A 27,223-nucleotide genomic window follows, 5' to 3' on the forward strand; every position below is an offset into this window, starting at 1 on the left:
ATTGTATCAAATATATCCGAAGTCATAATTTGTGGCCTGGCCTTTGTTGAGGAGTTCTTTTTGTCGTGTTTTAGATAAATATAATCGGGTGTGAAATTTTTTTCAGCTATTTTGCAATTTTAGTAGTTAAAGTTCTCATGTAAAATCGAGTAAGTATAAAAAAAAATATCTCTATATTCTATAACTTTAGCCTTTAATAACTTGTTGGATGATCTTTGATATTATTTTAATAATAGTTGTTGTTCGAAAAAATAAAATAAAATTGAGATCAAAATGCATATCAGTTACTAAAGACATTTAGTTGGATTGGTTAAAGCATTCACGTGTAGTTTAAGTGATACCATATGTTGGATAACTGATAGGCTTCGGCTAAAGGTGTTCAGATTTTATGACTAGTGAGTTTTCGGATGGATGAGCTTACCTCGAAACTTGTTGTATTAGGGACCCTGTTTGTTTGATTTGTGCCAAGTGATACATACCATTAATCATTATACGCCGCTAATGCCTAATGTTATCTTAGTTAGTCTCTTTAAAATATCATATATTAGCATAAATTATACTCGTATTAATAAAATCCATAATTTAATTCCGTGGGCAGGACTAAATTCCAAATACCAACAAATTTGACTTGATTCCAGAATAGTCAAACTGAAACCCCGCTCGCCGACCTCCTGTGACGCATCCTCACACCCTTTTACATTTCTACCCTTTTTTCTCTTCCACAACCACCGCCTCAAACCAGGGGCTTATCGTCAATTCACACAAAAACGGAATCCCGTATTCTGGCACTATATACTCGTATTATATATTTCAACTACCACCCCAGTTGCCGCCCTCCAATAAATTCTCACATTACCTAAGCCACCTTCCACATGTCGCTATCTCATTGGCTTATTTTCTCTCTAAATAAACCACACTTTACGCCCCATTTTCCTTCACAAACACACACAGATAGGGTTTTTCCGTTCCTCCTCCGTAGGGGCATACCACTGTAAATATTTTTACGAGTTGTTTCTCATTCGCTTGGTGCAGGTCGGGACGGTATTGCCCTTATTTCATTACTAGTCCCGCCTTGCATCAACTGAATCAGAAACTACACGCACCACCTAAAAACGCCCCAGGGATTCTCGATTTCTTTGGATATATATATATATATATATATTTATAAGTTTAATTGCATCTATTATTTTGCTTATAATTATTTCCGGTTCGCAACGTAATTAATAGTGATTTGATGTTTATTTGTTTATATATTGTTTAATGATTTGTTATGGTCGTATGTTATATACGGAACTGGATATAGTTTTTCTTGTGTGTGTGCCTGATTTAGTTGAGAAATTGCTATTTTAAACAACGTTGTTGCCAAATGCGCATCTACAAACCTGAATCAGATATTTATTTATTTTTGCGATATATGCTTTAGCTGGCTAGTTAGTTAGTTGTACCTCTGAAGTTTGTTAAATTGACTTTCAACTTATAATCATAGGTTCTTATACTGAATTTTAAGCTGTTTATTACAGAAATATATGTGTTGGTACCTAGTAAGACACTACTACTGCTTCTAAGTTCCTGGCAGATAGAGCGGGTTGCAAATCAATCCGATTTCTTCAACTTAGGGCCTGTTTCTTTTTTTATTCGTTAAGTGCTGAGTGGATTAAGTGACTGAATAGATATATAGGGGTTGGGTATTGTAAAACAAGTATTAGAGTAAAACAAATAAGACAAGATTTAACCCTTAGATCATGGTTAAATTGATGCACGATGATTTTCATGATGCACAGTGATTTTCAGTGGGGAAACCTATTGTTATATTTGTTTTACTTTGATACTTTTTTTATTTTACCTAAAACCTAGATATATAAAAATATAGGTAATTGAAGGTTATTTTTGTTTATTAAGTCATAAAAGAAACATGAAATTCGACTAAATGATTAAGTTCTTAATTATTAACTTTATTAAGATAAAAAAAGTAACAGGGCCTTAGTGTACTTGGTCTTCAATTTTGCTACATCAGTCATTCTGTTTTTGGGCTGTATTCTTATTTATTATACTTTTAGTTTCCGACAAATTTTTTTATTAGATTTATTGCAGGAGGAATATTGATGTAGCTTTCATTGCTTCTTGATCAATCACGAATCTATTTGATATGTGATGACCAAGTGGCGATAGTAATTTTGTTTGTGTTAGAGGCCGGTTCAGCCAGAGGTATGTGGATTTTATGTCTTTTGCTGTGGAAAGTTTAATGGCTTTAGACTTTAGAAATTATGGCACTAGTCTTGATTGCACATAACCTATTATAAGTGATTGTGAACAGACCATTGGTGAAGCATCTTCATCTTGAAGGACTGGACCATTAGGAATGAGTGGGAATGGTAACAGTTTAATGGCTTTTTCTAAAGTTCGGTCCAAGTCCTGATTGATTGACGACTATAGGTAGCTAAATCATGACTTCATGAGAGTGTCTGGTCAGAAAAGAGTACCCATGCATATATATTGCTCCATCTTGGAAGCTATACAGATGATATCTTCTATTGTTTGAATGATTCCTCTGAGAAAAAAAAAAAACTTTGATTATCTGACGAATTGTCAATGTTTGATTCACTTCTTTAGTTCTTTATCCTACAGTTCTTTGTAGGTAACTAGGTATGTAGCTTCTCTCAATATACGCTAAATTCTGCAACAATCATATTCATACCATTTCTTGTCCGATATTTAATATTATCAATAGGTTTCTTTGGGGATGGTAAAATCTAATTAGAATTGAACTCTTATCATAATATGTTCAAATTATTTATAATGTGTCATTTTGCTATCCAAGCCGTCAATACTTTGGTTTACAGCTCAACTGGTACCCTAGGCTCAGAAAATGAGACCACTAGAGTTACTTTGGGTGGATATTAGATCTTAGGTTGAAACCTGGCTTCAGCGTGCCCCCCCTGAGACAGGGGAGTTGACGGAGCCATCCCCTGGGCAGAAAAATGGCTGGTGTGAAAGGCACCCGTGGACCGTGGTCCAAGGTGTTCCGGGACACCTCTACCTTTTGGGTGGGATACTTTGTCTTGTTACTGTCATATGGGTATTGGAGGACATCCGTCTCATCAAATGTGGATGTGGTTGAACTTCTTAATCATCAAGTAGTTATCAATTGTTGTGGAAGTCGAGTCTGTTCAACGGAGTGACTATCTAGTCAATTACTTGGAAAATGTGGACAAAAACATCATAAGAGCCATCGTAGTTCTCTTTTGAAACGTAAATCCTTAATGGAACAAAGGATGTATCCGTTGTTAGAGCATTGAGTGTGGTATATACGACCTATTAGATGACCACGGACATCACATTATTTTTTCATCCCACAACATGCATACCACTTTAAGCTATGTTGTGATATATCATCACCCTGAACAATCATGACCCACGACCCACATGCATACCACTTTAAGCCATGTTGTGATACATCACCACCTCGAACATCATCATGCCGGTAGACATTAGATATGCAGAGTGACACCGAACACCACGCTGTTTGTTTTAAGTCTTGAGTTTAGAACTACGTGATTCAAAAACTTGATTGTTGGGGGTGCTTCATTGTGGCTTTTGGTGGGCAATCACAGGTGGTGTGGAGAATGGGGATATTACTCCCGTTTTCAATATCAGTCATCTTCTAAATTAGATGAAGTATCCTCTAAAGTAAATTGCTCAATAATATCTGTAAAAGTTTATTGAATTTGGTAACACAATCTCGTCATTAAGTAACACTACAAGATATAAAATAAAAAGAACACACCAAACTATAATATTATGCATATAAATCAGCAACTGCAAATGAACTTCAGACTGCCTCTTTCGCAGGTATAAATCACACTACAAATTTTTTTAAAATCGACAAATAGACGGGAAAATAACAAAATCATACTAGCCAAAAGGGAATACAGGCAAATGCTTATCATCAAAACCTATACATAAATTCTTACTGAAAAATTTGTTCATATCGAGGAATTACTTGTCACCAACAACAGAAACCAAGCCCCCATCATTAGCCTCTTGTTCATCCAAATACAAATCATCAGTGCTCCTGATTCCGGCATGAACCACCACCAAACCACCCCCGATACCTATAGCCACCAATAGAATCACTCCCACATCCGTACAAGCCAACGCAAAGATTGTCAACAAACTCAAAGCCATCAACACAACACGGTCGTCAAACACATGGTTAAATATCACAACAGGACTACGTGGATCGCGAAAGAAGTAAAGGAAAAACCAACCAATGAATACAACCAAAAACGTGATCATCGACACTGGCTGATATATGAGACTGAGGAAAAGTATGAGAAGAATCACCATTGCATAATTCACACGAAAATAGTTAAGGTTTCTCTTGATTCTACGTGTGGCATCGTCATAGCTTAATGGCCTTGTCACAGCTGTGTAATCCAAAAACTCTCTCCATGGACGACGCCTAGCGATAAAATTCTCCGTGTGGAACCTTGCCCGAGCGATCAATGTGTTAGGAGTCGTAGGCAGGGGCATATCAACTGTGGCACTGCTGCTGGTGATGGTGGTGCTGATGGGCAGTGTGCCATAACCGGTGGCCGAATGCTTGGACATTTTTTGATCAGTGACAAAGGGATAAACAACGGATTGTGGATTTGAATCCTGTTTTTCGGTTTCTTTAAGGAGGACCAAGATCTAGACAAAAGCGATGTAACAAAAAGTTAGCTTTGAAAACATGTAATCATTGCATTGCAAAGACACCCAATTGTTAAGCATTGATTATACATTCCATAAAATTATACGTTTTCAATCTATCAAAAAATGGTACTATAAAAATTTCAAAGTTTGAGTAACTATTTTTAAGTATAAATTTGGAAATGATGGTTGAATCTGTCAATACTTTTGACGAAAAAGTTGGTGTCATCAACCAACAAATGTCAGGCTGTATTTTAATTCAATTCAAATTCAACATAAATACAAGTATATTCATTTATAGTAAATGAAATGTTTTATAAGAAATATTGTTCACCCCTTTAATATAACTTTTTTAAGCTAGTTATATGTCAAAAACTGTTCACCCAAAATCGCTATTGGTAGTGTTCATTTTTATTAGTGCATTTTGTCGTATTTCTCTGGAATTAAAGTTGGGGCTGTGAAAAGTAGGGGTGTTCGTGGTTCGGTTTGGTCCGGTTTTGACTAAATCTCAAACCAAACCAAAATTCGCGGTTTCAACTTATTTCAAACCAAACCGGACCAGGTGTGTTGTCAAACCGGGCCAAACCAAACCATGTAAGCCGGTCCGGTTTGACCGGTTCAACGGTTTCGTAATTTCTTTTTTTTCATTTTTATCCCCAAATAATTTTATGCATATATATTCCGTATATATATTTTTTTTCTTTTATTACTCAAATAAATATCACGAACACTATGATCGTAATATTATTAATAAAAACACTAATAAAGTTACAATTATATTATGTTTTATACTTACAAAATATGAAATATTAAAGGTGATGAAGGACTCGAGTCTTATAATTTTGATCTTTGAGTGAAAAATAGTTAAGTAATGAAGATGAAAAAAATAAAAGGATAAACTAAAAATAAGAAAGAATGAAAGAAAAACTATATTTATATAATATAAATAAATGTTTATTAGTTAATCTTATAATTGTCTACCAAAAATTTTTTTTATAATATATCTGAACTAAAATACCTGATAATATATTGCACATAATACTAAAATATGTAAGTAGAATATCTTCGGTAAAAGTTGATAAATATGTGAAGTATATATATTATATATATACATATATATCTTTTGATCCGGTCCGGTTTTTACGGTTTACGTTTTGCTCAAACCGTAACCGGACCAAGGAACCCGGTTTTTCAAAAATTAAAACGTCAGACCAGGCTTTAACAATTCAATCCGACCAAACCAATTTAAGTACCCCGGTTTAATCCGATTTTGACGGTTTGACGGTTTTATGAACACCCTAGTGAAAAGCAATACATTGAGTACTAAGTTTTTAAAAAAAAGGTTAGTAACTTTTTTACTCCGTACTACAGCGCCGTATATTTTATTTACATTGAACGGAAAATTGGGCGGTCGTTGAATCCCTGTGTCACCACCCATCATTCCCCGCCCTGCAAAACCAACCCAAATTCAAAAGGCTTGGATTTTTTCATTTCTCTCAGGTTTGATCAAATCAATTCCCATTATCAAAATCAGGTATGCTAATCTCATAGTTCTATATATACAGTCGTACCCTGTTCAAAGAAAGGTACAAAGACTGCTTCTTTTTAACTCTGTTATATGATTAAAAACTCTAAACCCTAAATCTAAAACAATGAATCGAATTCCAATTAATCAAACCATTCTCAAATCCGTTTCAAAACCCTTTCAAAACCCTAATCTTTCACCCCTTCAAACTTCACCTGATTCTTTAATAAACCCACTTTACAATTTACTCCCAGACACCCAAAACCCTAACAAGATTGTTGATATAATATGCACTAATTTACAACAAAGAAAAAGCACATTTCTTGATAAAGATATGATCCCTCATTTGGGCCCCCAACAAATTTCAAGGGTTCTTCTTAGATGTCAGTCTGATTCATTTTCGGCGTTTTCGTTTTTCAATTGGGTTAAAAAGGATTTAGCTTTAGTCCCATCTGTCCAAGATTATTGTATAATGTTGCATATATTAGCTTGGTCTCGTAACTTTTCGCATACTATGACGCTTTTATCCGAGTTAATCGAGGTTAATGTTGATAACGAAGGAAAAGTAAGTATTTTTGAGAATTTGGTATTGTGTAGTAAAGATTGTAGTTGGGATCCAGTTGTGTTTGATTTGCTTCTTAAGGCGTATTTGAAAGCGGGTTTGGTTCGGGATGGTTTTGTTATGTTTAGGAAGATGGTTAAGCATGGGTTTGTTCCGAAAGTTGTTTCGGTTAACTTTCTTTTAGATGGGCTTTTGAAGTTGAATCGGATAGATGAATGCTGGGGGGTTTATGAAGAGATGGAGATAATTGGGGTACGTTGTAATACGTTTACTTTTAATATATTAACTCATGTTATATGCAAGAGTGAGGATGCTGATAAGGTGAATGAGTTTTTAGAGAAAATGGAAGAAGAAGGATTTCATCCGGATATAGTCACGTATAACACATTGATAGATTGCTATGTGAGGAACAGACGGCTAAAAGATGCACTTTATCTTTATAATATAATGTATATAAGACGTGTTATGCCGGATTTGATTACTCATACGTGTTTGATAAACGGGCTTTGTAAAGAAGGTAACGTAAGGGAAGCTCATAAATTATTTCACCGTATGGTTCAAATTGGGTTGAACCCAGATGTGTTTGCTTACAATACTCTTATATGTGGTTATGTTAACCAGGGCATGATGCAAGAAGCACGTACTTTGCTTCTTGAAATGATCAAGGAAGGAATGCATCCTAATGAGTTTACTTGTTTAGTACTCGTAGATGGATATAGAACGAAAAACGTTTTAATTTCAGCTGTGAATCTTATTGTAGAGCTGCAAAGATTTGGAGTATCGGTTTCTAAAGATCTTCAAATCAATCTAGTTGTGGATTTATGCCGAGTAGATAAACCATTTGCAGCCAAGAGTCTGTGGGAACGCATTGTGCAAGATGGGGAAGAAACACGTAAATTGGAAATCTACAATGCAATGATTGTTTCGTTTTGTAAACTGAATTGTGTAGATGAGGCTATACAGCTGAAAGATGAAATGTTCTTCAAAAGTATAAACCCGGATGTGGTCACCTACAGAGAAATCATAGGGTGTTTGTGTAGACTAAATAGAACCATTGAGGGTGAAGCCTTCATGAGGGATATGACGGAATTTGATGCTCACCCTGATACGATAATTTGCAGATCTTTGGTATATGGGCACTGTAAAGAGAAGAATTTTGATCAAGCCAAGTCATTATTAAGCTTCTTAGCTGAAAAGTTTCAAATATGTGACAATGAATGCTATAACGAGGTCTTTAAATTGGTCTGTGAGAAAGGTGATATTGCTAAGTCAATGGAATTTCAGAGCAGAATGCAGAAGATCGGATTCACTCCGAATAGTCTGAGTTTTAAGTACGCAATTGATGGATTGTCTAGAACAACAGCTTGTGGTATGTTGTATACATCTTTGAGAACGTAGCTCTTGTATCATGTTCTTTTTTCTTTCTTTCAAACTGGCTGAGAATCATTTAAAATCATTGGCAGGGTCTGCGGTTACTTATTCTGATATAGACAACCAAGCAAAGCATGTTTTATAACATTATCATATTATTTGTCAAAAAGAAGTTCCTTTGCCTAAGCTGTTGAATTACACCTGTGTCTGTTTAATGAGTGGCAGAATCAAGCTCAGCGTTTTGCTCTTCTTGCTGATGTCTCCTGAAAAGGTCAGTCATTTTCATACATCTATTGACACCACTGATTGCCTATTTAAGGGATTCGTCTCTCTTGATTATATGTTATTGTATGTTTTATCCATCTTGCCATATCTTCTCTAGTGGCATGCGTTTTGGTCTCCTGACCGAAGCCCATGTATCCAATCCAATGACTAACATAGAGCTGTAGCCTGTTGGCCATTCCTTTGTTCTTAATTTGTAGTTATGGTTCATGGTAGAAGTGGAAAATGGGAGGCTCGAGAGGATTGGGTAATGGGTTAAAATGGTTGATCGTGTCTTGATTCTGTTTTGTTTTCTTTCTAGAAATTAGTGTGTCCAGCATGATCGCAGAAGTTATATTATTTTAATAATAGCCTACTTTTTCCAGAAAATGATAGCGGTTTTATACAATGAAATTATAAAAACACACTTTGGCTACATTTGACCCGTTCAACCCGTTTAACGTGTTTCCTTTTAAGCATTTTCTACACTTAGTTACATGTTGGAGATTAAACATAACCTGAATCAATCTATTAAAGGTATATGTGTTGAAGTTGCCGCCTTTAGTTCATAGAAAAGGCGCTAATTACTTGGACCAGAAAAAAAGGCTTAGGATCAAGAGGGCGACAAACCATAAAGTTACTCTAAACTTTAGAGAAATTGTAATTTGTAAGCTAGACCTCAAGATTTTATAGACCACTTTTGAAGACAATATCCATTAGAGTAACTCTTTCTTTGTCACACAGAATAACATGTACACGAGCACATATTTATCAGAATTTATTTACATATATGGGATTATCATTTACACATATCTACTTATGTAGGATGTAGGATTTATTTCTCTGTAACTTAATCGTCATTTCTGCTCATTACCCTTTTGTGATTATCTTCTTAACAGGAGTTTGTTTCCAGTAAATACGACCCCCATTGATTTCCTTTCCTTCTTTTGGCATATAAACTGCATTCCTTGGGGTTGTCTTTTTTGAAGCAGGGGGCCATTGTCCACAAGTGACTGCCATGTCTTTGAGATTCTTGAGGCCTTCAAGGGTTTCTATTATTGCAGGCATTTTTGGTCTGTCTTTAGGGTTCGGGCTCACACAGTACAATGCTAAAAGGGCCATCTCTTTGGCCCCCTTAACGGAATATTGACCAGCCAACCTAGGGTCAATTATTCCACGAACTCTTCGGCTACTACTCAGGTATGGCTTAGCCCAATCCACTAGATTTTGCTCCTTTTTCGGTCTCTTTTTATCCATTGCTCTTCTTCCAGTCAATATTTCTAGCAATACCACTCCAAAGCTATAGATATCACTCTTTGTGGTCAAGTGTCCTACAAATAACATATCATTATCAATTTATAAGCAATAGACATTGTATCTGTCTATAATTGTATTTCCTTGTAAATTTTGAGTTTAAATACATAGGTGCAATTGGTAAAGAATCAGTGATATATCAAAGTTTACCAGTGTTGACATATTCAGGGGCAGCATATCCATATGTTCCCATGACTCTAGTTGTCACATGAGTGTTTGATCCTTCTGGACCCATTGTTGCCAGACCAAAATCAGATAACTTTGCATTAAAGTCCTGCCAATAGTTAATGGACCAGATAATCAACAATTATACATCTAGTTTAGCAATTTGATTGGATCGAAAGGGCTTTAAATCATACGGAATCAAGTAAGATGTTCGATGTTTTGAAGTCACGATATATAACAGCGCTTTCAGCACCATGCAAGAACGCAAGACCTTTGGCTGCACCTATTGCAATCTTTATCCTGATCCCCCATGGCAGACAAACTGAAATTCCTGCAAATGTGACAATGCTTTTCTTAGCTTACAATTAGATTTTATCTAGATATAACCACAGCAAGGAATGAAAACTTACTTTTGAACAAATGGTTCTCCAAGCTCCCACGAGGCATGAATTCGTACACGAGAACTCTCTCTTCTTCCTCACAACAATATCCAAGCAGTCTTACCAAATTTGGGTGCCTAAGTTGACCGAGAAATATCACCTCTGACTATAATCACACAATTGTCAATCAGTCACAGTTGTATGTTAAGGTTTCTTAAAATACAATTATTAATTATATTAAATGTAGACTTCGTTTCTTGAAAGATTAAGCAAGTTGTAATCATGCCATGTGATCAAACAAAACATTTAAGGAAATAATTTTCATTAAGGAACAAATCGGAAGGTTTGAATTATAGAGATAGTAAGTAATATAGACAGAGCTTACAAGCCACTCGCGGTGACCTTGCAATCCTTCGATATCAAGAAGCTTAACAGCAATCGGTTGAGCCTTCAATCCAGGCCTCATGTTCTCGTCCACATAACCTTTGTGAACCTTACCGAAGCCACCTTCCCCCAGCAAGAAATTACTGCAGAAGTTATGAGTTATGGCTCTCAACTCACTCATTTTAAAGTCGCACAAGTCGGGCCCAAAAGTTTGTGCTATGTCTTCACTAATACGTAAGGAAGATGACCTGCTAAGGTCTGAGAAAGACATGCGCCTGAAAGATGGTGATGGTGCCACGTTCTTGGAGAACTCGGATTTAGAGGGTCTGCAACGGCTAAAGTTGCAAAAAACCTTGTCGTTGGCGGTACAACAGTAAGGTTTCCAACGTTTTGGTGTATCTTTCATGATTATTGATGGAAATGATTAGTGAGATGGTGATCAGTGGATGAGTATAAGTATTAACCATCTGGGGTTATCTTGATACAAATCTTGAAGGATAATAAGGTTAGAGAAAAGGCAACTGCCCTTCAACCACTCTACTAGAATGAGGTACTTTGTTGCAATCTTTACCAAGATGATATTGTTTATGCTTTTAATTTTGTCATTTTGGTCTTGTCTTCATGCCACAGGGGTCTATATGTTGGAAAACTTATGGAGAAAACCCTCTTTGCTAGCCAATAATATTCTATACCCTAAGTTGAATTTGTTTGTTTTATATACAAGCAGTAATAATGTGTATACTTTAAATATAGGTAAAAAAAATGTCACCTTGAGGTGGTGGAGCTCAACAATGGATTTTAATTTTTGCATTTTCTTAACTTCACCTTTAATCTTGATTTAGAAATAGGCGTACTTAGTTAAGCTTTCCATCAATAGAACCCTAAGATTACTAAAAACGACCTTTCCTAAACATTTACAACACAATACACATTCCCTCAAACTCTAGTACTATTACGTAACGAGTGATAAGGATTTCGCTCTATCTTTCCTCATCTTCACTTTCAATATTATCAAGTGTCTTGATTTCACTTTTTAAGCATACAATTTTAGTCACATGTATCAAGTAAACCAAATAGCACTCTGTTACTTTTCAATTAACGTAATCCGTTGAAAAGTGTAAGAGATACGCGGAGTGATTGGTAGCAATTCAATTAACTAAATTAAGTGATTTGGGTTGCTACTTGCAATTAATATAGTTTTATATGGGTTGTTGGATACCAAATGCATTTGAGCATCTACACAACCACCATGGATGTTTTTTAGCACATTTTTCAAACTTGTGGGGAGCGTTTGGAATAAAAAATTTTACAAACAAAGAATTGTTTCTTGCACGAATTGTCCTAAAATATATTCAACCTATCATTTTTGGCTATGATTGAGGCCATCATTCATACCATTGGTTAAGTATCCAATGCCATAATTGTGTAAATATCCTAAGAGCGATCAGTTTTGTGAGTTTTAATTAGCCATCACTAGCAAATATATCATGTGGAAAAAAGAGAAAATGCTTGGTACGATGAACATGTTACTACATATGCAGTGGTTCGTGGTTGATTCATGGTTGAACATGATCCATAGCACACGTTCTTAGCATTAGCCTTATATTCATACAAGTTTACTAATAGTTAATTTTTGACGACCTTTAACAATACTTAAAAGAGGTTTTTGCAATCTTAAAAAACTTCATTCTATGGTAATTTCGACCATTGCAAAATCATTATTTAATAAGATTTTTTAAAAGATTATAATCAACTCAACTAACTTGTATGTATAATATTTTCAAGACTCAAAACACTAACATAGGAACATGTAATGCGAATTACCCCTCCCTTCCATATAGTACCTGATACATGTGTTTATATATTCGTAATTGTATCAACACTACTTGTAGATAATCCTGCCAAATTATCAAGGCATAAATTTCCTTCTTATACAGTTTAGATAGTTATGACACATGAATTATGATACTCTTTACAAGGTCAAATTGGTAATTTGAGACTTCTTTTGGGATTGTCCATGTATAGCTCCTCATGCTGTAGTTTTGATATTTGATCTTTATCTATCTATAATCAACTTAAAATGTTATGAATCTTCTAAATTTAATTAATATTTTTAAGAAAATAGTAAATATTGCCCCCAAATTTATATTTAAGAGGTTATTTATGCATTATCATTTTATAGATTAAATATAGCCATCTTTTAATTATATAAATTATATTCTAAAATTCCAAAGTTTTACGTATAGCTTTTTAAAAATAGCTTAAACAAAATTATTGTATATCATTTCCTTATTTTCAATTCTATTGATTTATCTGTTCCATTATTTACTTTTGACTTATTATCAAAATCGACTTTTTCCTTGCTTGAAAAACTCAGAGAACACAAATCCTTTCTTATAAATGTCGGGCATCAAGCCTCCCACGTAACAATTGGTATTGCGAAATGATATTTCCTCCTAATTAATCTTTTTAAATATCATCTTAACTATAAGATTATGATATTTGTCAAATTAATTGGTGAGATTAAAAAAAAAAGAGTTAGTAGAATTCACATGTCTGATAATGTTTGATATATTTTCAGGAAAATCTTTAAAAGGATTAATCATTTATGTTGATTTTTTGACCATAGTTAATGTAATGTACATTTTAATATCTAGTGATAAATTGGTCATATAATTAGTTTTATCTAATAAGTATTTTGTATGAAAACTTAACTTCTAAAGAAAATAAGTAATTTAATTATATCTTAATTAAAGTTATATTTGTATGTACAAACTATATTATATTATATTAAGTTATATTTGTATGTACAAACTATATTATTAAGTTATCAGAAAATATACTTTTCAAATAAAAAAATTATCAGAAAATATAGCAAATGATGTATGCATGGACCCACTATAATCCTTGTGTATTGAATTACAATATGAAAAGAACAAGAAGTACAAGGTGATGACGAATATAATACATACAACTTTATGTTTAAATAAAGATAAAGATTTTCTTTTTTTTTTTGGTTTGTAAAAAATGATTTTTATGTAAACCGTTGCCCTCTTGGCATAACATATTCTGGTACATAAACTAGTTGAGTGCTGATATATCATATATTTAGAGATCATATAAAAAAAACTCAGTTGTTTTGTTCATAAACTAGTTGAGTGTTGATGGGGAAATGATTCAAAGTTTGGTTGTTCATAAACTAGTTGAGTGTTGATGGGGGAAATGATTCAAAGTTTGGTCGACCTGTTTTATGGATTATAATGTCGGTCCTTATAGAGCATCGGACCTGCGTCTTGGCCCCGTCCGACGCACCAGAAGCACCAGACGCTAAAAGCACCGTCTGCGTCTTGGTGCTTACTTCCGTTTTTGGACGCACGTTGGCACACATGTGTGGCCCGAATGAATGTAAAGGTTATTTAAATAGTGTTAGAAGTGGGGTTAAAAGTCGGGGTTATAAGGAGGGATGTGTCTTGGTGTGTCTAAAATAGATGAATAGTGTTAGAAGTTGGTAGAATTAGTATCCTATAAGGAGAAGCCTAAGTAAAGCATAAAATAATGGAGAAAGGATGAAAATGTAGATAATGTCATGACACAGACACAAATAAATTGATAAATTCTCTTGGTTGATGATTTGGTGTGAGGTCATTAATTAAGGGGTCAAAATAACATTTTTTATATTATTTTTACGGGTTACAGACTTACAGTATTATGTTTTTAGTTTCTGTTTTATAAATATTTGTCCAACATTCTAATCATTAAATCATATAAGAACTTCAATCACTCCTATTTATTTAATGATTTAGGATTAGCTAATACTTGCTTTGTTTTTAAAATTTGAATAGTCAGAACCTGTTTGTTCTACTTGTTGGCCTTACATTTTTTGGGTAGGATGTCATTAATTAAGAAACCACACAGGGAATAAAACCTCCTATTGATCCGTCATATGGTACACTGATTAATAAGAGTAAATATTGCCTGGACTCCTGCTCCGTACTGGTCATTAAGGTTTTGCCACAATGATTAGTAGTTTAATACCTTGCTTATTGTTCGTTGTTTTTCAGATTAGTAATCAATATAAGTCAACAGTCTCAAATCCGAGCTTAGATTTATTTGTGGTTCTTTTTCAAGTGTACTTTTATGTGTTATGTTACGTGAGTAGAATAAGAAGACCCAATGACAATGTTAGCGTTTCTAACGAATATACAGAATTATCATTATTCTCGTTGAAAATTTATTTAAAATCTAACAACTATTATATGTGTCATATATCGATGGTCCAGTCCAATCGGCTTTCAGTCAGTTTGATGATTTACGTACGACACCTCTAGATCTTCATATAACCCCATGTGTTGACAAGCACGAAGTTTTTTTCTTTTTATAAGTTTCAACGTACCGACAATTATATATAGTGTTTTAGTACTTAATAACATCAATGTAATTCGAGAACAACGATACATGTAAAACCATGTTTCATTGCTAAATAATTAAGGTCGAGTTAAAATAAATAATGATTACATCTCTCCTTGATTGTCAAGTACTCAAGTCGGCACATGACTCGTAATGTAGCCGACAAATTGTTTTTAAATCAAGCAATGACAAATGCTCTTTGACTATATGAAAATCATGAAATGTTGATTATTTAGTTAACTATATTTATAAAAAAAAGTTGTTTGAAAACTTTGCACATCATTACCATTTAAAAGCTTTTAAACCAAATACTTTATCCAAAATGAAATGTATCAGAAAGAAATATTAATATATTAATTATTACAGATATACGAGTAATATAGCATACTTTTACCAATTATAGATTTTCAACATTTTTTTTTACTCGTTGTAACATTTTTTTTTTTTGAACGACATTCTACTTCTACTGGTAAATTACACGTATGTCTGAAAATCAGGACTCTCGAAAAACCCCTATTAATCCACCCTCACAAATATGAGAAGTGGTACTCGAACCCAGGTAAATCCTTCCAAAGTCAAAAACCTTAACAATGAGCCACCAACCTCATTGGCTTACTCATTGTAACGTTAACTTGAAATAATAAAAGATTGAATCCTATTCACAGATTATGTCTACTTTGTCTGATTTTTCTGAAATTTTCTTTAATCTAATCTAATTTAATTGTTTTAAAAACAGTATCCAATGTAGTATGTTTATTAAACTGCAAAATAAATCAAACAATATTCTTTTTATAAAATATAAATATGGGAGAAGTTATTTGGAGTCGTTGGTTGGAGGTTGATGTCATGCATGATGAAGATTGAGTTTCCCGTGTATGTTTTTTCCCTTTGGATGATATACACGTACTATCATCATCATCATACAATATATATATATATATCGTTGTACAAATTTTTATGCCTATATAAGCATACCCTTAAAAGTTACTGTAAAAAGCATTGCTTTTTTGAGATAATGGATTGGATTAGGTAACTATACTTAATAACATTTGGGTCACAATTTTTTTCTTTTTACAACCCAAGTCAGTTTGACCCGCATAACCTTTCTGTTAAATTACTTCTGAAATCGATTGGAACATTTTAGTTTCATGGAACTTCACCAAAATAACTATAATTCGAAAAGAATAGTCTTTTTTTTTTCTTTTTTTTTTTTTTTTTTTTTGTTAATTTTTTTAAAATTACTTATTGGCCACTGCTTATCAGAAGAATTTCAGTCCGTCAATAAGTTATAAGTTATAACACGGATCTTTCAAATGCTTTCAAATTGGACAAACAAAAGTGAGTTTGCGACTTTGCATGAACAAGTAATTAGCATGTTTCAATGTAAAATTCACAGAGTAGTCGTTCTTCTAACCAATGAAAATGAACTCTCCCAGTCTCCCGTCTCCACAATCCACATTCAACCAAGAGCCCATATTGTGTGTAAACAAATAATAAGCCCAAACATATGGCCCAAAGCTTACAAGAAGTTCTTTTTGTTTATTTTCAAATTCAATGTTTATCTTTTGAGGATATTTTACCATATTGTATATATATAATATCATTAATGCGGACGCCTATGAACAGTGCCACGCGCCACATGGCGTTGTTCTATTGGTCTCGCCTGTATTCCGCGTTTTTTCCAAATTTTGTCATATCGGATTCTGTTAAGGTTATTTTTTGTTCGGTTTTTCTTGGTTTCCTACATAGTTTTTTTTGCTTTTGTGTTTTCTTTCTATTGGTCCACCTATACCCCGCGTTTTTTCGGATTTTGCTATATCGGATCCCGTTAAGGTTATTTTGCTTTCGGCTTTTGTTGGTTTATTACATAGTTTTTTTGCTTTTGTGTTTTCTTTCTATTGGTTCATCGTATACCCCCCATTACTATTTAGATTTTGCCATTTTGGATCCCATTAGGGGTTTTTTCTTGGTGTTCATCATAGTTTTTTGGCTTTTGTGTTCTGAATTAATATATTGAAAACTTTTACACAATATTTAATTTTTCCTTTGTTAAATCTATTTTCGTTAAGGTTATTTATCTTTTGGTTTCTCTTGGTTTTTTGATAACTTTTTTTTGCTTTTTTGAGTTTTTCCTTTTTTTTTTTTTTGCATGGTTATCAATAGTCACCATGCTTATTAAATCTTGACACGTCGCATCGGTAATAAAGTGACACATCGCACGTTTCCTATAGTTTGGATTTTGCCACATTGCATCCTGTTCGGATTCTGTCACGTATTTTTCTTTTTTAGTTTTGTTTTTCCTTTTCGGATTTTTTATTACGGGTTACTTCTTTTGTTTTTTTCACACTTTTTAATTGTCATTCAACCTTATTGTGATACACCCCGTACTACTACTTGCATTTTGCTATATCGCATCTACCTGATATATGAATTATTATATTAATATTTTTGTCATATCACATCCCGTTCAGGTTTCTACTACGGGTTACGTTTTGTTTTCTTGCATACTTTTAAACAAACATATCAATGACAAAATTATTTCTATTAAACTGTCGAAAATTCACGGCATATATACTAAAACAACGAACCGTTTCAACAAATGAATTGAGACCCCGCAACGCGACATTACATTACATTGTAATCTCATTAATGACAATGTCTATGAACAGTTACGTGCCACGTGGTGCTGTTCTGTTGGTCCACCTGTACCTCGCGTTTTTTCCCAGATTTTGCCATATCGGATTCTGTTAAGGTTATTTTTCGTTCCGTTTTTCTTGGTTTCCTACATAGTTTTTTTTGCTTTTGTGTTTTCTTTCTATTGGTCTACCTATACCCCGCGTTTTTTCAGATTTTGCCATATCGGATCCCGTTAAGGTTATTTTTCTTTCGGTTTTTGTTGGTTTATTACATAGTTTTTTTGCTTTTGTGTTTTCTTTCTATTGGTTCATCGTATACCTCACATCACTATTTAGATTTTGCCATTTTGGATCCCTTTTGGGGTTTCTTCTTGGTGTTCATCATAGTTTCTTGACTTTTGTGTTATGAATTATTATATTGGAAACTTTTACTCAATATTTTTTCCCCTTTGTTATTTCTATTTTCGTTAAAGTTATTTATCTTTCGGTTTTTCTTGGTTTTTTGATATCTTTTTTTCTCCTTATATGATCTCTTTTATTGGTTTATCAAATACCCCGCATCACTATTTAGATTCTGATATTACGGATCCCATTTGGAGTTTTTTCTTTCGGTTTTTTTTTTGCATGGTTATCAATAGTAATCATGCTTATTAAAACTTGACATGTGGCATCAGTTATAAAGTAACACATCATTTGGATTTTGTAACATTGCATCCTGTTAGGATTTGTCACGTCTTTTTTTTTTATATTTTTTTAGTTTTGTTTTTTCTTTTCAGATTTTTTTATTACGGGCTACTTCTTTTGTTTTTTTCACACTTTTTATTTGTCATTCAACCTTATTGTGATACACCCCGTACCACTACTTGCATTTTGCTATATTGCATCCGTTTAAATTCTGAATTAATATATTGATATTTTTGTCATATCTCATCCCATTCAGGTTTCTACTACGGGTTACGTTTTGGTTTCTTGCATACTTTTAAACAAACATATTAATGACAAAATTAAGCAGTCAAAAATTCACAACATATATACTAAAATAACGAACCGTTTCAACAAGGAATTGAGACCCCGCAACGCGGGGTCCAAAATTTTCTAGTCAACATGAACAGATGATTTCTTAAAAATAATAATGATAAATAAACTTAAAAAGTAGGTCTACAAATACATATAAATTACACATTTTTTTCTTTTTAAATCTTTATCAATGATTTTACACGTGTTAATCATTTTTGGTTAGAAACATGTTTAGATCTATCGATTAAGAAACGTTTTCTATTAACCATTTGATCTCAAGTGGCCACCTGAGTCTTCTTTGAAATATCTGGAGAGAGGATGTCGACTTGAAGATTAGAGATCAAATTTCAATTAATTTTTTTTTTTATGGTTTCAAGCATTTACCTTTTTAGACGTGTGCGAGCTGGAAACGTTTTTTATATTTAAAATATCAACGAGATATGAATCATAGATCTCAAATCTAATATAAAAAAATGCAATTCAATTAAAAAAAAAAATGACACACTTGTCAAAAGATGAAGTGGGGTATTGGATGCGATCGCAGTGCGTGACAACCTCTTTTCTTTTCTTTTCAACATTCCTCCTCCGATTTCTTAATTTCTCATCAAAAAAAGAAAAGAAAGCCGCTTTTCTTCTTCTTCAATCATCATGAGCCTCTTCGGTCTCGGCAGGCAAGCCCTAATCTCTTTCTCAAATTTTCCATCTTTTCTGTTTTTTTTTGTTAAATCAGATCATCTCTTGATCTGGGTATCTCTGAATTCATCTCTTGATATTTTTTATAGATAGATTTGGCATGGATACAGATTTATTTGATTTGGGTATGTTTTGAATTTGTATGCAATGTATTGAAAAGAGTTGTATAACTGGATCTTGCTAATCAATAATTGTTTCAAGAAAAAATGAACAAGCTAGGGTATTGGCTAATAGGAAATGATATAATAAAAGCCGAAAAGGTTACGTTTAGAACATTTGAAAATTTAATTTGTTGTTTGAGATGAACTGGACATGTAACGACATTTAGTTAGCACATTAGCCGAACCAGCCTTTTCGTGTACATTAGTCACTTATTTGTTGCTTTTGAGTTTAGCACTGGTTGTGACAATGGTTACTAAGGATATAGAACGGTGTGGGATTCGGATAGGACGTGGAACTCAAGATATTAAATGGTTACTAAAAGGGATTTACCACGAATTGTTCACAACCATAAAGCTACTCTAGATGAAAATGAAACACATTATATGTATAAATCCTGGATTGTGATTCTGTTATTTATGAATGGTGTGTTTTGTTATAGTAATGGTATGAAATGAACAAGCTCTTATTAATTTGTTTTTCTGTATTATGCCAATGATGGCAGGAACCAGAGGACATTTCGTCCAAAAAAGAGTGCACCTTCCGGGAGTAAGGTTAGAACCGTCCCCCATGTTTTACTTTCGTATCAGTAGAAATCAATTTCATTGGAATCTAAGCATCTACTACTATAAGAGGCATGTGAACCACTAGGGCTTCACTTTCAACAATAACATACATGCTTTTATTGTCTTATGATGTCCTAGTGCATAGTGTATTAGTAAGCACCTTTCACGTATGACACTTGTTCTGTATTAGACGTATACACATTCAAGCATGAATTACATACATATACTTCAGTACGTTTTGGTTCCATACTTATGTAACCGTACGAGAATCATTAAACCATTAATTTTATTGTACAGGGGGCACAACTTAGGCAACACATTGATGCTACTTTGGGTAGTGGAAATTTGAGAGAGGCTGTGAGACTTCCTCCCGGGGAGGATATAAATGAATGGCTTGCTGTCAACAGTTAATTTCTTTCCCTCTATTTCCTTATGACTTCAGTAGAAAGTTGTAGAGGAAAGTGAAATTCCATCTTTATGGCTAATTTAGATTCACAAGGGTATAAAATGTTTCTTATGGGCATTATTTTAGCCGATTTTCTCTCTATGATGTCCACTTCAAAGGAGCATGTAGACATTATTTTTTCCCATATAGACTTGTGCAATAGAATTCATTGTCAAAACAAAGATGGTATGACTTTTGACTTTTAATTTTCAGCTGTGGATTTCTTCAATCAGGTGAATCTTTTATATGGCACACTGACGGAGTTTTGTACCCCGGAGATTTGCCCCACCATGACGGCAGGTCCCAAGTATGTGCCATCATTATACTGCCACAATTATTATTATTATATCATCTTCTAATGTATAAAGTTTGTTAATTGTTAATTCGATGCCTTTTGCCATTTTAGTGACCTGGTGATGCATTTAAATTATTGACTTCAATGAAATTTTCCAAAAACACTGATGTCATCCAGTGGTAAAAGGGATGATAGGTCCATGACTTGTATGGTTTATATGTAATGATATATTCCAATGACGTATTATAGCATGTAATTTCATACTCTCCAATAGTTAATTTTGCTATCCTTAAACTAGAGTCAGCATATTGTACAACCAATACTGTCTTATTATGGGAGTTATAAAATAATTTTATGTTAACAAACTTTCAGATACGAATACCGATGGGCAGATGGTGTGCAAATTAAGAAGCCCATTGAAGTTTCAGCTCCAAAGTATGTAGAGTTCTTGATGGATTGGATTGAATCGCAATTAGATGATGAATCCATATTTCCTCAAAGGCTTGGTGAGTCTTATTGCTTACTCTGTATTCAACTGTCCATTATACACTACTCACTTACAAATTGGGAATGTATTTGTATGTGTGTTTTCAAACTGATAGTATCAACTTGAAGATTTATAATTAGGTAATCAAATGACTGAAGTTTTGGGCAGTTAGTATTTAATTTATTCCAATTTTATAAATAACTCCTACTTTTCCAGATTGGAATATTAATTATTAAGTGAGTGGCACCCTGTGTAACATACCTTTTGGTCTACAGTCAGATGGTAACGCTCATTGTATTTATTACTTTTCAGGAGCACCATTTCCAGCCAATTTCAGAGACGTTGTGAAAACAATATTTAAACGCCTATTCCGTGTATATGCTCATATTTACCATACACACTTTCAGAAGATTGTTAGCCTCAAAGAGGAAGCCCATCTCAACACATGTTTTAAGCACTTCATACTGTTTACATGTGTAAGTTTTCTCCAATCTTTATCAAGAGCTAGTTTCATCTCTTTTTATTGTTCAAGCCCAGTGTGGACCACATACATTACTAACACAGTAACTTTTTTGGTATGCAGGAATTTACATTGATTGACAAGAAGGAGCTAGCCCCACTTCACGAACTTATAGAATCCATTGTCCCTTATTAAAAACACCTTTTTGATTGCCATATGGTCTGCTTTGATTTTATTTTGGAGCCGAATAAGTTGTTGGTGCTTACATATAGTGTGCTAGACGTTTTCTGATGTAACTAAAGTTGTTTACTGGCGTGTATCCTTTTTGTTGATAATGCATAAGTTTTATACATGAATCAAATAGAAAATGTTGTGTACGTGTTTTTTTTTTCTTGGTTGCGTGTTTCCCAATGATTCAAAAACATATGGAAGTCGCCTTAAAAATAATATTTGGTAGTATCGGCCAATCTTACTTTATTAGCGACTTACCTTGAGCTACTAGTGAATCTCAGCTAATGGAGAGTGTGAAACTGACAAGTGAGTGCATCAAACTTTAGCTATAATATATATGTATAGCCCTGGGCTTCACTTTCTTGCATTAGCTATGCTAAATTGTTTCAAATCCATAAAATTTGCTAACAAATTTTAGAAAAGGAAAGAAATACAAATTCAAACTTTTTTAGGTGAACAGGAAGAAAAGGGTTAATAGACGGTCACAAGAGAAATCAATTCCCTTTATATTTGTTTTGCCATGATTATTCACAAAAGTCAAGGACATGATTTCAGCCAAGATGGTTTGTATTTAAAGAACCCAGTCTTTAGCCATGACTATGTACAACTTTCACGAATAAAAAGTAAACAAAAAGGTTTTGATTTTGGACACGCAGACAAACAATGTTAAAATAACCCTCTTTCTTAATAAAAAATTACTTCGTAATAGAGTATTCAGGTTTATTGTAAAGTCCAAAAGTAAAAGCCCAACATATATAGAAAGAGGTTCTGCTGCTGACAGATTAGACCCCAAAAAAATAAAGAACGAATAGATTAAGCAGCTTACCAGATGATCTCATCCATAAAATCCTCTCTTTTGTTAGCATCCAGGATACTGTCCAAACCATGGTTTTGTCATCTAGGTATAGATTTATCGATCTGGACTGCTATGCCTTGCCTCAATTTCTCGACTCTGGAATGTTTTAGAATACGCGCCGGGGAAGTTTGTTAGACAGTGTAAGAGAGATTAATGACAAAGGATAAAATAGCAAAGTGGAAGGGTAATGGATGTATGCAGTGTGTTCTTTGTAAAACTGGAACTGAAAATCATCATCATTTATTCTTCAATTGCAAATATACCTAAGATATTTGGGCTAAGCTTGGAAGTCTAAGGTGGGGAATGAGAGATCAGTATACTGTAAAGGAAGTAATGCATGATACGGTGAGATTAAAAGGCAAGAGTAAAATTGGGGATGTGGTTAACAAGCCTTATTAGCTGCTGCTGTGTACTTTATATGACAAGAGAGAAATTTTAGAATTTTTCAAGATAAAGAAAGGAGTGAGGAGATGGTGTGTAATATCATAAAGGAAAGTGTAAAAAGCAAGCTCCTTTCTATCAGAGTTAGAAATACCAAGAATGTGATAAAAATAGGTGCTCTTTGGAAGCTGAAATGGGCTAATTGCATGTTTGTGGCTGATTGATGGCTTGCTGCTGATTGGTTCTGGTATAGCTCAAAGTGTGCTTGCGAATTGGAATAGTGAGTTGTGAAAGATGAAACTACTTGGTCCTCTTCTAGCACATTTTGGGTGAGTGATTGGTTAAGAAGATGATATTGATTGAGGAGCCTGCTTGTGTGAGTATGTACAGGTTGTGAATTGTATAGAGGTTCTATTTGGTTTGTATAGTTGCTGAATAGTTTTGTATGTTTGATTGTATTGTCTTGGTTTTGACCAAGGTTTTGACTTTATTGTAAATATTCTGAATATCAATATATTTCATAAGTTTAATTAAAAAAAAGTTTGTTAGACAGTTTCTCAAGCGCCGAGATAGTCGAACAGACGTGTCTTCTCTGAAACTCACTTTTCGTATCTGTAGAAAGGATAAAGAAGCATATGTCAGAAACCTTATTGATGCATTCTGTCACAACATCCATGGTATTCCATTTTTTTTAGTTTTGCCAAATTTGAGTCAGCTATGGTAAATTTGGAATTAAGTATTTCCTATTCAACATCTTACTGATCTTGAGTTCTACTTACCTAAAGTTTATATATTGACATCTCGTAGCCGTTTGTTTTGATGAATCGATATATGTATCCTATACAAGGGCGGTTCTTTATAGGGGCCCGTGGGGGACCCAGGCCACCACCATTTTTTCGATTAGTAATGCTAATATACCCGTATTTCGTTCGAAAAAATTTATGTATATTAGTCGGCCCCCAGTTATAAATATGTGGTGTGTATGATAGCCAAATTTTGGTATAAATACCAAGTGGACTAGTTATAAAATTGTTAAAAGTCGTTGGTTGTCTATGTTGTCCATTTCAGCTATTTGACCCATTTGGTTGTTTGTGTAAAAATGAGAAAATGGTTCATTGGAAGGATTGAATATGTTTGTTAGAAGAAATTTGCGGATTTAGGTCTATTTAGAGTAATATTAGCTTCAGGTAAATAAGTTGAGTTTCAAAAGTTGAAGAAACGGGTCGGCTGGCAACTTGGGTAAAAATGCAGAATTGGGCTTGGGGCAGTTTTTGAAGCAATGTACCTCTTTGTATATATTGGTTTTATAAAAACTAAAATAAGGTATTTAAAGTATGGGTGTAGTTCTTTCAAATGGTATAAGATTTTTAGGGAACGGATGTGTCTAGGTGGTACAATTACGGGTCACAAAACAGCCCCGTGAGTGCTGTTTGCTGATATCCTACAGCAAGAAATGGCTTTTGGCTGTTTTTGAGAGGTTAACACTTTCCGTGTATTATGTTTTAGAGAAAAATGAAAGTACATATTGAAAGTATGTTCTTAAATCTTTGTAAGTTGTAACGGTCTATTTCATGTTTGTTTTAGAAAGGTTTTGAGTATCCAAAACAGGTGTCCAGGGCGGATGTAATATGCTTCTGCAAGACTTAATAGAGATCTGAGAAGTGAATTAGATTTGTTGTTGCTGTATCACTGATGTATTACTTGGGGATGTCCAAGTTTATGTCTATGACTTGTACATATTTTTTGTTAATTAATACAACATCATCGTTTGCTAAAAAAAATATTACAACGAGGCATACATGTTTTGTATTCATCCGAATGCAAGTTTGAAGTATATATGATACTTGAGTTGTTTAGTTTTTTGAAAAAAAATAACACTACAGGCGTAAATAGACCATCCCAAGATGTTTACTTAATGAGATTCGAACTTGGGTCTCTTCAGAGACCATTAGGATGTCTTAAAACTAAACCACATTAGAGATGGTTAGTTGGAACCAGGAGAAGTTGCACAGCTCTAATGCACTACCGGTTCATTAAATCAATTTAAAATTTCAACAAGAAAAGTTACTGAAAAATACAAAATGAGAAATTCAAATCAAATAAAGATCTTACGCAAGTACTCTGCTACTTCAAAAAAATAAAAATCTAAACTTTACAACAAAACCTTTTATAACTGCACTTAGAATCCATCAAGTGGTTTCTGCTGAACCATTCCATACTTGCCCTTTCTGGATTGTTGATCTGCACAAATATAAGCCCCCACAACACCAATAAAAACCAAGAAAACAAGCCCAAACATTTGTACATTAGCTAACAACTGTCCATGAACCTCGTGTTCATGAGAAGAACACGTAATTTCATCCGCTTCAAATTTACAGCCAGTTGGCATAGAGGGCCCATAGAGGCTGAACGCAGTTTGATAGAACCATAGACCTTGAAGGGCCATAGCAACACCACTGCACAAATCAGCTGGGAAACTTGTGGGCATTATAGCCCCGACTACTACGGATAATATGCAAAGAGCTACCAGTAAAACAAGAAGAAGATGGTAATGACCCTCTAGCCCTTGGTGTGTTGTTGAATGGAAATAGAATAAGAGGTACTCTGCACAGAATGCTGCTGCTGATAATAAGCATAGGGCGCCTTCGGGTAAGGGGAGGAAGCTGAAGATTGACCCAACAAAAAGTCAAAGATAAGAACTCGACATAGAAATTCAGACATTGCTATAGTAGATTGAGTTCTAAGTTACTCTAATAGACTTATATACAGAGAAGTTATACACAAGTTTGTCAAACTGGTAGGGAGTGCATCACTTTCTTGCCCCCATCTATGCTAAATTGTTTCAATTTTATAAACTTGCTAGTAAGATACTTCAAACTATATTTATAGGGAAAGTAAAAAATATACAAATATGTTGTAACAAAAATAGAACATGGCAATTGATAAGCCACAACCAAAAAGGTGGCATAGTGGTCAAACGTCCTAATGTCTCTCCTTAGGTTAATAGGACCGAAAAGGTTCATAAAAAAGTCAACAGAAAACTGACCTGGTTTTTTCAGAGAGCACAGCAATGATACTGAAAAGAAAGAACATCAACAACATTCCAACATGTTCAAATTCATTCATATGATATGTTTTCAAGGGGTCATTAACAAAGAACTTAATGTAAATCGAATCCAAAAGCTCTACACACATATCAAAAAAAGTTCCACAAACAATAACATAAAGCTCCAAATACTTCAATTTCCCATTAAAACCTGGAACCGGGTTCCAAACTTTAACACGGAATGTGTTCGGGTTTGTTGCATAGCGAACCATGGTGCACCATATATGCCATACCCCGACTACAAGAAACAGTGTCCCTGGAATAACATGTCCCACAAAAGATCCCATATCTACAAAATTCTGTACAAGTATAAATTTTGGCCTTCTTCAAATCAAGATTTGAGAAAATGGGCATCAAAGATAATTAATTTTTATCAAAAAAAGACTGGGATCGGGACAGTGAGAGAAAAAAGAAATATAAAGCGACAAACTTTTATCAATCATGAATGGCTATGGCCTATGGTTACATCGGACTTAACATTTCACTATATGTGGTCCCACGGCCTCTAAAATAAATTTTTTAAATAAACGAGCATCTTATCCGCGCATTGCGGCGGATACCATAGACATGACATATCAAGTCATGACTTTTTTCTTGCCCGGTACTCGTATTTATTAGGAGAATGAGATATTTATTGAGAGATGAAGGATAACTATGAGAAAAGAAGTAAAGGTAAAAAAGTAAAATTGCATGTCCTAAATATGTAAATTTTTTCAACACCCCATATAATTTTTAATAAAGAGTATAGATAAAAAATTGTCATTTCATGAAACTATGAAGGATATGAATGAGACATGTATCAAAAATTACAGAAGTTATTAGAGTAAAAT

General features: G+C 33.9%; 5 protein-coding genes and 1 long non-coding RNA gene across 7 annotated transcripts; 3 read left to right on the forward strand and 3 right to left on the reverse strand.

The window, feature by feature from the left end:
• The first annotated feature begins 1,993 nt into the window (after positions 1 to 1,993).
• On the forward strand, positions 1,994 to 2,686 carry LOC122580590. Its single transcript, XR_006320828.1, has 2 exons — positions 1,994 to 2,205; positions 2,315 to 2,686. It is a non-coding gene; the product is annotated as an uncharacterized LOC122580590 (long non-coding RNA).
• Positions 2,687 to 3,897: 1,211 nt separating this feature from the next.
• LOC122610110 (PRA1 family protein E-like) lies at positions 3,898 to 4,626 on the reverse strand. The gene has a single exon (XM_043783104.1). The coding sequence runs from the start codon at positions 4,609 to 4,611 to the stop codon at positions 3,997 to 3,999; it is 615 nt and encodes a 204-aa protein (XP_043639039.1). The 5' UTR covers positions 4,612 to 4,626; the 3' UTR covers positions 3,898 to 3,996.
• Positions 4,627 to 6,096: 1,470 nt separating this feature from the next.
• LOC122610107 (pentatricopeptide repeat-containing protein At5g40400) lies at positions 6,097 to 9,856 on the forward strand. Of its 2 annotated transcripts, none has more exons than XM_043783101.1 (3): positions 6,097 to 8,148; positions 8,243 to 8,421; positions 9,311 to 9,856. In XM_043783101.1, exons 1-2 carry the CDS (start codon positions 6,345 to 6,347, stop codon positions 8,293 to 8,295), a joined length of 1,857 nt encoding a protein of 618 aa, XP_043639036.1. In that variant the 5' UTR covers positions 6,097 to 6,344; the 3' UTR covers positions 8,296 to 8,421; positions 9,311 to 9,856. The 2 variants fall into 2 exon arrangements, with proteins under 2 accessions (XP_043639036.1, XP_043639037.1); XM_043783102.1 differs by having other exon boundaries at positions 9,404 to 9,856.
• LOC122610108 (probable serine/threonine-protein kinase PBL15) lies at positions 9,096 to 11,144 on the reverse strand. The gene is made up of 5 exons (XM_043783103.1): positions 10,656 to 11,144; positions 10,301 to 10,436; positions 10,085 to 10,221; positions 9,876 to 9,999; positions 9,096 to 9,742 (listed from the first exon to the last, which is right to left on the reverse strand). Exons 1-5 carry the CDS (start codon positions 11,058 to 11,060, stop codon positions 9,282 to 9,284), a joined length of 1,263 nt encoding a protein of 420 aa, XP_043639038.1. The 5' UTR covers positions 11,061 to 11,144; the 3' UTR covers positions 9,096 to 9,281.
• Positions 11,145 to 19,223: 8,079 nt separating this feature from the next.
• On the forward strand, positions 19,224 to 22,196 carry LOC122578675 (MOB kinase activator-like 1A). Its single transcript, XM_043750692.1, has 7 exons — positions 19,224 to 19,385; positions 20,072 to 20,120; positions 20,430 to 20,538; positions 20,791 to 20,884; positions 21,245 to 21,378; positions 21,672 to 21,835; positions 21,943 to 22,196. Exons 1-7 carry the CDS (start codon positions 19,363 to 19,365, stop codon positions 22,012 to 22,014), a joined length of 645 nt encoding a protein of 214 aa, XP_043606627.1. The 5' UTR covers positions 19,224 to 19,362; the 3' UTR covers positions 22,015 to 22,196.
• Positions 22,197 to 25,316: 3,120 nt separating this feature from the next.
• LOC122579396 (transmembrane protein 45B-like) lies at positions 25,317 to 26,822 on the reverse strand. Its single transcript, XM_043751566.1, has 2 exons — positions 26,334 to 26,822; positions 25,317 to 25,950 (listed from the first exon to the last, which is right to left on the reverse strand). Exons 1-2 carry the CDS (start codon positions 26,678 to 26,680, stop codon positions 25,467 to 25,469), a joined length of 831 nt encoding a protein of 276 aa, XP_043607501.1. The 5' UTR covers positions 26,681 to 26,822; the 3' UTR covers positions 25,317 to 25,466.
• Positions 26,823 to 27,223: the final 401 nt, after the last annotated feature.

The sequence above is a fragment of the Erigeron canadensis genome, chromosome 8 (assembly GCF_010389155.1).
Source record: "Erigeron canadensis isolate Cc75 chromosome 8, C_canadensis_v1, whole genome shotgun sequence".
NCBI classification, from domain to species: Eukaryota; Viridiplantae; Streptophyta; class Magnoliopsida; order Asterales; family Asteraceae; genus Erigeron; species Erigeron canadensis.

Bases quoted from the DNA above. Each gene is read 5' to 3' on its own strand.
- LOC122578675 (XM_043750692.1), top strand. From the start codon at position 19,363: ATGAGCCTCTTCGGTCTCGGCAG. The intron at 20,121-20,429 runs GTTAGAACCGTC...TTTATTGTACAG, and splicing joins GTGCACCTTCCGGGAGTAAG to GGGGCACAACTTAGGCAACA. The intron at 20,885-21,244 runs GTATGTGCCATC...ACAAACTTTCAG, and splicing joins ACCATGACGGCAGGTCCCAA to ATACGAATACCGATGGGCAG.
- LOC122610110 (XM_043783104.1), bottom strand. From the start codon at position 4,611: ATGTCCAAGCATTCGGCCACCGGTTATGGCACACTGCCCATCAGCACC.
- LOC122610108 (XM_043783103.1), bottom strand. From the start codon at position 11,060: ATGAAAGATACACCAAAACGTTGGAAACCTTACTGTTGTACCGCCAAC. The intron at 10,437-10,655 runs GTAAGCTCTGTC...GTGTGATTATAG, and splicing joins AAGGTCACCGCGAGTGGCTT to TCAGAGGTGATATTTCTCGG. The intron at 9,743-9,875 runs GTAAACTTTGAT...TGTTATTTGTAG, and splicing joins CCCTGAATATGTCAACACTG to GACACTTGACCACAAAGAGT.
- LOC122610107 (XM_043783101.1), top strand. From the start codon at position 6,345: ATGAATCGAATTCCAATTAATCAAACCATTCTCAAATCCGTTTCAAAA. The intron at 8,149-8,242 runs GTATGTTGTATA...AATCATTGGCAG, and splicing joins GTCTAGAACAACAGCTTGTG to GGTCTGCGGTTACTTATTCT.
- LOC122579396 (XM_043751566.1), bottom strand. From the start codon at position 26,680: ATGGGATCTTTTGTGGGACATGTTATTCCAGGGACACTGTTTCTTGTA. The intron at 25,951-26,333 runs GTCAGTTTTCTG...GTCAATCTTCAG, and splicing joins GTGCTCTCTGAAAAAACCAG to CTTCCTCCCCTTACCCGAAG.